Here is an 11,087-nt window from a genome sequence, read left to right as displayed (position 1 = left end):
ATGACTAACAATTATTTCAGTGTCTCACGTAGGTGTTAATAATTGCAAATTAAAAACAAGTTGTTACAATTATATACTGACTTTGCTTTGAGCCTTATGTTCACGCAATCAACAAACTTTCATATTTTTTATTATTTTTATGGTTGAAAATAACAAACAATTTTATCGTTTTTAGTATCTTCACAAAAATTTTATCGTTTCGTGATAACAAACGGTTCATCATTAACTTAAGTACAAAAGATGTGGTCAGACCACTCAAGACAAAAATTGCTTTCACAACATAATAAAATAACAGGTCAGTACAGAAAAAGATAATGGAAGCACTACTAAACAAATCACCATTTGGCTATGTTGCGATGTACGTTTGCTTTTAACATAGGTTCAATCAGTCACTTCTATAAATATCTGTGAGCCAAACAGCCAGGCACATTTAATAAAACATAAATGACAGACTATGTCCAGTTTTGTTACCATGCACGTCAATTTTTTTTCGAGTCAACATTGCGTTATTGAAGGCGAAGGTGTTTCGCTTTTCCACTTGAACAAATTCACAGCACGTAAAGCAGATCAATAGAAACACACTCAATACTTTTTCCAATAAGATAACGTTGCTAAAAAGCGAAGCAATAAAGAAAATTATTGCTGTGTTGAATGTGTAACCATGTGTAGTTATTTGAGATATTTATGTCCGTTGGAAGAGCTGTTCAAACGATTTAAATACCCTTACATACCACTTTTTCTGTTGGTGTAATGCACACATGTGTAATTTGTTTAACGGAACGACAACCCAAACCCGCACACTAAAATGTAGATGAATAAAGTATAAGTTGTATATGGTTTTGCAGAAATATGACTGTTTGTTTTCTTATGGGATTAAGGCTTAGTGGAATGGGGCAGATGGTTATGCAGATACCATGTTCGATAAACACAAGCCCTAGCCACAAGACGCTCCTTCAAACATTGTGACTGTTTCGAAATCCAGTTGCAATTTTTGAGCCATCTGTCTTCTGCACTCCAGCTGCACACGCCACATTCTGTTAAAACAACAATGGATAAAATTAGTATAATCGCCAGTGTGTCCCAAAAATAAACCTGCCTTCATAGATAATTTACAACACAGATTTAAAGCGTCAAGTATCGTTTCGTCGGAGTTTCCGGGTTTAGCTAGGGGTTGGAGCGTTAAAATAAAAGGAAGTGCTTATTTTTAAGACAGGCAATAAATCGGTTTTATTTCTTCCTTATGTGGCATTCACGTGGACTAAAACCCTCTGGGATTTATGTAAGACAAAAACAAACAAACTTTGAAACACTAAAACGGGTCTGCTCACAGGTACTAATGACGCTAGTAATGATATAAATATTTATAACAAAGTATTGCTCATCCAGCAGTTTTTATTATAATTAATCGACGTTTCGACGTCCTATACAAGACGAAGGCGTCTTGTATAGGACGTCGAAACGTCGATTATTTATAATAAAAACTGCTGGATGAGCAATACTTTGTTATACAGTATGCCTGGCAGCAATAGCCTATTTCATGATATAAATATTTGTTGAAATCTTTCATCCATAAACCACATCACTTCTAACAAAATTGTGTGCCAGTATACTTACTATGTTAAACCTCGCAATATATTTAATTTAGTAAAGTACAAATAATTTTTTCCTTACTCGCCAAAATTTTAGAACAGCATAAAAAAGCAAGATTTTACGCGTCCAGTCGTAAAGGGAAGTCGGGGTATAGCTCATTTGTGCTAAAAGTTCATGTATTCTAAAAAATGAATCATTCATGTTCCGGTGCAAAAAAATTAAAATTTTGGTTTTCGAACCAGTTAGTATCCAATATGTATAACATGCCTGGCGATTAATATGTACTTCGAAACCTTACTATTGCAATAACAACGTCTTAACGAGTCATGTTATTGCGATTTGGTTTTTGCCCTTAATGTTATGGTCTGTTGGGTTTGTAATAACCACAACAATTCTCAATCAAATTGCCAGTATAGGAAAATTTGGCATGTAGCGCCACGTTATATATCCCAGGGTCCGATGATAACGTAACCAGGTTACAAGCGGATTTGTCAGTTGTTTTCCTAAGTGCGCTGGGCTAAAATACAAATACGCATTTCTAGATGTGGCATCGTAAAATGGCTCCCTGTTTATACAGCACATTTTCCAAACATCGTGGAATATGTAAACATGGACAAAATCTTTACCTAATGGTGTACAAGAAAACATCAAACGTTTACTTGCAAAGCAAGATGAACAACCAGCTAAACGTGGTATGCTATTGTGTGTTTAATCCTGAATACTAAACTTCTTATACTTTGTGTCAGGGAAGGTTATGCGTTAGTCAATGATCTACACGCTTTGGTCATTGAACAAATGTATTTCTTTGATACTTACTTGCAAATATCAGTGGTAAAGTTGCCTTGGTTGGACCGATATGAGTTCTGATGCAAACGCAGCACGCTGGAGGTAAAATTATCCGCGCAAGCCAGAGAGTCTGTGAGATATTGTTGATAGCTGTATTTTTCATAGCCCGAGAGAATAAAGTCCATTCCTGTAAAACACGAAGCTTGTGATAAAATGAAGAAACCTGCAGATCGCTAAAATGGATTGGTGCCACGAGCAAGGAAATATAGAGATAACATCAGCTTTGCGAGCAATTACTGCGTTGAGGTGTCGAGACGAACGCATTTCCTTGTCCGTGGCAAGCCAAAGCCCATTACGCGTGACAACACATTAGTCTCTGGTCCGAAAATCGCAGGCGCAGTAACAATGCATTGGCAATTTCAGCATTACGTGAAAGTAAAGTCAGTTTTTTGATCCGTTTTTGTCGACACAGCTATCAATTCTGATGTTCAACTATTATTTTTACGACGATAATTTGTCGTAACTATTGATTTTATAAAATCTGCTGTCCTGGGGGAACAACAACACAACGAAGGTTTAAATGCAGTGAATAATATAAAATACGGGATATCGACCGGCGGCTTGTAATTGTAAGAAATTGGAAGACAAAACATGTCAATCCCAGCGCGGAAGAAAAGGAAGAAGCGACTCCTAAACGACAATGAATAATTAATTCCAATGCGTTCTGGCGTCGGTGGCCCTCAGATGCAATTTGGCGACGAGAGAAACGCTTGAAAATAATCGATAAAGATATTTATGCCAGTAATCGTATGGCACGCTATTACAAGGGTAGGGCGGTGAACACCTGCCTTATGTAAGACCTTTTGTTTAATCTTTTTCTTGCTAGGATCAGCCGCCATACTAACCTCACGTATACAAAAAATTAAATCCATACAATCAAATACCAGAGCTGGATTAACCATTAGGCAAAGTAGGCACGTGCCTACAGGCCAGTCAAAAATCCAGGCCATTTTAAATGATTTGGCAACACTGATAATTTAATCCTATTTTTTTAGTTGGACCCTGATTTTCAGGCCACTTATAAAATGTGCCTGCAGGCCAGCAGACCCTTAATCCGGCACTGTCAAATACAGTAAAAATCACAATTGGACAAATATCCAAATTGGTTTTAAACGTTTGGGCAATTAGTTAAAACAGTTTCCAATAGATAAAACGCAAGATGACCAAATGTGTACGTTACAAAGGAATGTTCTAAAACGGCTATATTCCACATGTAATAAATATTTAGCGATTTATGTTTTGGGTAAATGCCAAACCATTCAGATGGCTATTTCTATGCAGTGGCATTTTTATGTTTTACGCATTGTTTTCGAAACAATTTGTTTAGGCAGTGTACCCGCATTCATCAAGCTGCCATCCTATGTGATCAATTTAGATTGGTCAATCAAGGTAGACATATTTCCCCGGTGTTGTCAATCACAGTTTAAAACAAACCCTAATGCCATTTGTTTTTGATCGAATCCTATCTTACACGCTAGGACAGGGACTGCTGCGACAAGGTTATGACCTTGCTGCAGCTGATACCAACTAAATGCAAAATTGCAACTTCTCTTGGGGTTTGACCTTTCAAGACGTTTATAGCCCACAGGCTACGTATAAGCTGCCTTAATGGCCAGGTTGTACAGTCGTCAGTTAACAAGCCAAGAAGGGAAATTCACTTTTGCGTACCAAGCCACCATATACAAATTACCGTTACGGCATTTTAAAGACGCGACAAAACGATAGCTCCCATGAAACAAAATCAATAATCGACAGGGCCAACGTTGCGGTTTGTTTTAACGACAGAGCGAGGCCGAAGGGTATTGCTGAAGATCATTCATATCGGTTTCTTTCTGTTATTCGTCTACTTTGTAGTCGTGCCTTTTAGACGATGCTAATTGACCTTGATATGCGTTAGCGACATGTTGCTAACGACACTTCACGCTTTGCAAGCTTGTGCAAATGCACTGTATGCTATCGTTGTAGTGCCATGGACATCGGTCTGTTTCAAAAAGATCACAACAAATAACAGTCATTGCACTTTTTAATGCTTATTTATCTTATCAGATCGTTGTGTCTTAGTTGGCATGAATAAACCATTGATTAAGAATAAGTGAAACCTTTAAAGTAGGCGAACGATTTCTATTTTCATGCCGTTAACCCGCCAATTATGACGTCAAAACCAGTCCAATTGCCCGCCGAAAGCAACGCAAATTGCAGCAGTAACGCGTTCTTGAAATTTGCTATCTGTCTAAAAACCTGGAAATTAGCAAATTCACAATATTCATATTAGATACATTGAAATGTAATTACCCAGCAAACAGTGCTGATTGTTGTTATAAAAGCATGTAAGCAACACTTTGTGCCCAACCAGCACCTAAGTTTCTTTTACTGAGAGCTTCTTACTGTTGCTGTTTCTTACCGTAGAGCAAAGCGAATGTTAGAAGGACAAGGACCACGATCAGTGCAGCCGGCCAAAGACTCTTCAGAGTAGAGGAAAGTTGGTTCTGTCTGCTCGCCATTCTGCCAGTTTCTATTTCAGCATGAAACTAAAAACCTATAGACTGAAAAGAACGCACCCTATAACGGCATCTAACATAAAACAGCTATAGGTTATTTACCCTGTGCATTTACTGGGGTGCTGTGCATAAGTGATTAAAACATGCCGAAGATATATCAACGGGTCAATTGTAGTTTCAAGTTGTCCTTAGACAACGGAACTTGTCAAGAAACAAAGATGGTTGATTTTGTCATCGCACCTATAGCTTTAAATCGAATAGCTTACATCTACGGGTGGGATTCAAATTATTTGTCAGCCGGTTCTATCACAAAAGTCATATTTTTCAGCAGGTTCTATGACAAAAAGTCCATTGAAAATAACCAGTAATGTTAACTGGTTTGCTGATCTCATAAAATTTCGTGAGACGGTTCTATAGAACCGGTGCGAACCGGCTGAATCCCACCACTGCTTACATCCCAAACCTAATCACCAAAACTTAAGGCGGGTATGTGTCTGTAATGTCACTGTTTGCATCTTATTTCGCTTCTCAAAAACAGCTGCCTCAGCCTGCATCTATCTATCTAGCTGACTGCTGCAGTAGCCTCGATTGCCCTGCACGGAAGCACCAAGGAACTGCCACACACTAAAAGCAAACAACGGCCACTAGAAACGCACTGACGTCGATAAAGGGTGACGTTTAATGTGACGACGGCCACGTCCTTCTTCGTTGTCTGCGGCTTTCCTTGGAATGGAAGTCAGTTTTGAGTTTTGTTGTCACAGGCGCCGCAAGTTCGCATACTAGACACTACTTAAATCAGATAAGCCAATTTTTATATATTTGTACACATATAATTTTGTATTGATCTCAAAATAAATAAAATCAATCGAAAAACGTTTGCAGACCTTTATTCAATCGTTTAATCAATGGCTTGGTCGTGGTACAACGCTGTGTTTAAAATAGCAAGCAAATCTCTTTTGACGTCTATCCGCAAATGTCATGAACGTAACAGTGAATTTGGTGTTACCAGGCCTTGGAATTACATAACGCACAAAACAACTTAGCGCGTTTTTTGGGACGCTTCCACAAAACTTAAACCGGCCTGATGCTCTGAATAACTTCAAAATTAACCGAGAAGCGTTTAGGTTTCAAATGCCTATGTAATTGAAGAAGTTTTTTCGTGATTTTTAACCTGTTTTGTTACGTTTGATGGGGCGTAAATTTCTGCGTATTTCGCTTCACTGCACACCATTCGAGCTTCCTTAAACGAGATGCAAAGGAACCAACGACTAAAATTTGAAAAAAATGCCCAATTACTTTCTAAAAAAGTAAGTTTACGATAAACTTCAAAAGAATTCAAAACAAACAAAGAAAAACAGATTTTTATATCCTGAACAAAGTATGCAATTAGTTGACGCCAAGTAAAATTGTACACTTTTAAATGTTCGAAAACGTTTTGTTTGCATTCAAATCAACTGTAAATGTATGTGTGTTTTTTTCTTTTCGAGCTACGGCACAATAAGGAACACCAAATGGCATAATCGATCGAAAATCAATTCCAACTGCAACTGCAAACGATTGCAAATGCTTCCGCCTAAAAGCGAGCAGCAAACACTTTGTGTCCAAAGGATGTGAAATTTTATTTGTGTCACCTTTGTCTCACATTGCAGGCATTTATTATTTTGTACGTTCTTGAAGTGCATTTTAGGAAATTGGTTTATGATTTTTTTCTCCACACACATTATGCTGACATTCACTGTCGCGGATGCGATTGGAATAGTTTAAAATTGCTCTCTAGTGCCATCGGTGTTAAAAATACCATTGTGATATTTGAAAGTAAAGAAAACAAGCTAAAAAATACTTTTTTGATTAATTACAATACAAAAAAGCAACAAGACACGTTTTACTCATTTACTCATTTCAACGACCTTTAAACCTTAAAAACTTTTTTACATTTTTAAAACAACATGTAAAGAAGGTAAACGACAGTATGCAGTAAACATAACTAAAATATTCTATAGTTGCAACGAACGTTACACGTACTACTAATACAGAACTAGTTTCCAGATACTTAGCAATGAGCATTTGCTGTATATAGTTATAAAGAACAATACAAACTACTACTTTACCCTACAGACTTTGTTGAGGTATATCGTGGAGAATTTTGTTTTTTGCCGGCAACACTTTTTTGTCACCACGGTGGAGTAGAGGATTGGATTGATAGCGCTGTTGAGTGGCAAAACCACTGTAATAAAAGTGGAAAGATCGGTTTTCATCATACGGCTGCCTTCGTCAGGTGGAAAAGCAAGAAAGGAAAACGTGGCTATAGAAAGTGGCACCCAGCACAAAAAGTCGGTGCAAACGATGAAGAAGATGCGACACTGCATCCGACGATCTTCGGCTTCCCGTTGAGACTCTTGCTTCCACCCGAAGAAACATTTCCAAAAATTTCCAGAAACGTCCGCAGTACAACTGCAGTATGTGTTGTGTCTTACGCTGCGGTAAATAAAGCAATACGCCACTAACATATACAAGAATGCAAGACAGTTAAAAATAGTGATAAACAGAGTGAGCGGAACTAAAGGATCGCCAACATCTGAGAAGAAAAACATCATGCTGCAAGCAGGAACACTGTTGTAGAAAGTAAAACTTTCGTACGAACAATCAATATTTCCAAAAATGTTTGCAGCACTACAATCGTTTGTAAAGTTATAGATACCTGGTGAGGTACCATTACCGCAACGGCCTAAAGCTGTATTTACAAATCGTTCAGTCAACGATTGCAAATCCTTGCTTTTGATTGGTATCTTGCAATCCATATACGTTAGCACTGTAAGTTGATTGTCATGCTGGTTAAGTAGAATAGGCAGAACGGCAACATGAGTCCAAAACACCCAAGCAATGGATATCAAAACAACGACCACGCGTACAGAAATAGTCTGAAAGGGTCTAATAGCGCTATACAACCTAAAAGTTGTAATGATTTTTAAAGTGGAGACTGACATTTGACTGGAAATGAAATTCAAGATAGCGATTGTTGTGCATAGAGATGTTACGTGAAAGTACACGTTATTGCGATTTTGTTGAATAAAACCCAGAGCAAGCAAATATAAACCCATTAAAAAGTCAGCAACACTGAGGTTCAGAATCAGAATGTTGTAAATCTTTTCCACTTTGGTTCTCGACGCAAATCCGACTTTGAATGACCGAACTCGACAGAAAATTACTATTGCATTTCCGGTGATTGTCACAAACGCCATTATCCAAATGATAGCAACTAAAGTGCATGGAGTTCTGCTGTCATTTATCTCGTCAATCCTCTTCCATTCCTCTGGACTTGTACATTTAATAAATCCCCTTGCAAGATCTTGGCAGTCTTTGCTGCTCTGGAACTTTCTGTATGTCTTGTTTTTCCCAACGTACCAAAGATCGGGGTTTAGACTGTGGTTAATGTTTGATGGACAGAATTCGCTGGCGGTTTTTCGGCACACCTCATACTGGCCATCACCGTCACCACACAGCGTGACGCATTTGCGCATGTGCACCTCTGCAAAATATCAGCAGGTAAATTCTTGAACCATGTTACACACCATTATTACATGGTAATTAAGAGTTGTACATGGACCAAAAATTGGAGCCCGAACCCTGGGCTTGGTGAAAGTGAAGTTTGCGGCACAAATGATTTCGAGTGTAAAGTCTGGCCCGCAGCAAATCCATTTTATTTACACTTGAGAACGAATCCAAACGCAACCCGAAAAGCCCGGCCCAACTTAAAACTTTCAGGTAACCAATTTCGGAAACTTGATAAACAAAATATAAGATCTTAAAGTTTTAACAACGAGAGATAAGATTTTTCGCGATATGTGTATTAACCTTGGAACATAGTTACATAGTTACGCTTACTCTCCAAGGTTATTTTTGCATGCAAAATTGAAATTTTGGCCTACCTTGTGATAATAAAAGCAGCAGTAAATGCTTGAAAAGGAACTTCATTTTCTTACATCAAAACGCCGTAACAACTTGTTCCCCTGATAAAACAGTAGAATTGAATGCTTGTATTGGTAAAAGCATTCACAAAATCTGTCCATGCACAAGCAAACAAAATTAAAAGTCCAAAAGTCGATTTAGATAAATGCAAATATATCTTCGTTTTAAGAATAAATACCAAAATGTACAAAAATGCAGTTTCGAACCGTCTTCTCATCAACAACTAGCTGCAGTTTGTACTGCAAAACGCAAATAGCTTATCCTAGAGCCGAAACGCACAAGAAGAAACGCTACATGGCAAAATGTCGGCAAAACCGCAGCACAAGCTTAACCACACAGTGGGAAATCGGACCTTTTCCTTTTTATGCATTTTTTTTCGTGCAAAACCCACAAACCTACATTTCTGGTATGTGTCAATGCGGGTCAACGACCTCAAGGAAACAAGCTCACAGCAACTGTGTGAAAGGTGCGAGGTATGGAGCCCAGTAAATTCATAATTAAACGCATTTGCGAACACGGTTAAAAAGTAAAGCAACCACAAATAAGATTGGTTAACAGGTGACTCATCATGCACAAAATATCCACGTACAGACTTAAATCAAATGTTTCAATAGATAATAATAGCACCATTGCAATATACTTCGCCGACAAACCAGCAGTCCTGCTGTGTGACCATTCAACGAATTTCTTTTGTAGCATGTTTTATGTTACATTTCAGCGCAACAAGGTATGAATAAAGTTGTTTTAAGAACATTCTATAGCTATTAGAATATCTGTACTGTGGAATATTCCGTACACGATTATTCTGATTTTAAGTCCCCATTTTTATGTTATCCAATGCTGACTGCCTTGTGCGTGGCAAGTGCGGTAATTCTGCAGAAGCATAAATATTCGCAAACGAAAACCAGGAAATCACGCCATAAACGGACTGTGAATAGCCTGTCATTGCGAGAGGTTTTGTGCACCCGATACAATTTGCGCTATGGAAATCGCGGTATTTGCTTTAGGTCTGTCAGGGTAAAGAGAGACACAAATGCATGTGACCAATACACTGCCACCATTTCTGTCAATTACAAAACAACAATCGCCATTGTACTATCTCATATAGTTAGGAAGTATTCGAAATTTATTAAAATCCATTATTGCAATTGCTTGCCTTGTTTTTTTTTGTACTGGATAGTGACATTATTTGTTTGTAGTAAATTTTACATTGTCAGAAGTGTGTAAAAAAATCGGTTGTACAATATGTAAAATGAATGGTTTTGTAATGCACATACGGAGTTGTTGACATTTAAGTGAAAATAAATTTTACTGGGAACGTACCAGTTGGCACATTATATTCTCCTTTCAATTTTCCATTTCCTCATTGTCAATAATGCAGTTTAGAATGACAGAATGATGATATTCCCATTTGCTCTGAACGAAAGCTGTTTAGAAGACCCATACTGTTTGGGCAATTTACAGACTGACAATGCCAAAGCATAAGGCAGATTCAATTAAATATTCGTTGCGAATACAGTTTTAGGTTAATAACAGGAATAACTCGAAGTGAAAACAATGCTGGTGTTTGCAAAACTTGTGCAATGGCCTGTGTTGAGATTTGTTGTTTAAAGTTTATTACCTACCGGTGTAAGCAATTATAATGTTTTTAGTGGATGTTAACACAAACTATACAATGTTTTTTTTTTGCTTTCTAACTAACTACTTGACACATAATATCGCGTTGTTTTCAGGAGTTTTCAAGAGAAATCTTTACTTACAAGTTTGCTTTTCGATAAACATGTCTCCAGTCAAAATTGTTGTCATCGTTTTGCTGTTGCTTGCGATGTCAGAAGGTATTTATTGCAATTGTGAAAATACAGTAAGCAGTTAAAATTTTTCTTTTTGTCAAATAAAGCTTTCGTAACAACACAAAGCAGAAAAAGCAAATTGCCAGCGACGTAGAGTAAAACGTATTCATTTTTATTAAAACAAACGTTTCGACAAAAACGCTACATCGGATCGGATTCGTTTGTTTATTCTGGAGTCGCTTCTTATCCAGCAACATGCACCGGGGCTGAACGTGGACACAACTTCGATGCCCCTGCGGCTTTTTAACACCTAATTATCAATGGTTTTATCGTTATCTCCATTTTGTCGGCAACCTTTTATCAGCGTGACGCAGTTGATTAAACTTTTCTCCTTACT

General features: G+C 37.7%; 1 protein-coding gene across 1 annotated transcript; it reads right to left on the bottom strand.

Moving 5' to 3' along the window:
* Nucleotides 1-113: 113 nt before the first annotated feature.
* Nucleotides 114-5,027, bottom strand: LOC145209094 (uncharacterized). The gene is made up of 3 exons (XM_080079338.1): nt 4,838-5,027; nt 2,407-2,563; nt 114-1,034 (listed from the first exon to the last, which is right to left on the bottom strand). The coding sequence occupies exons 1-3, from the start codon at nt 4,935-4,937 to the stop codon at nt 935-937; spliced, it is 357 nt and encodes a 118-aa protein (XP_079935464.1). The 5' UTR covers nt 4,938-5,027; the 3' UTR covers nt 114-934.
* Nucleotides 5,028-11,087: the final 6,060 nt, after the last annotated feature.

This window comes from Phallusia mammillata, chromosome 1, assembly GCF_965637545.1.
Source record: "Phallusia mammillata chromosome 1, kaPhaMamm4.hap1.1, whole genome shotgun sequence".
Taxonomy (NCBI): Eukaryota; Metazoa; Chordata; class Ascidiacea; order Phlebobranchia; family Ascidiidae; genus Phallusia; species Phallusia mammillata.
The sequence above is the reverse complement of the archived record's forward strand: the minus strand, read 5'-3'. Positions and strand labels throughout refer to the sequence as shown.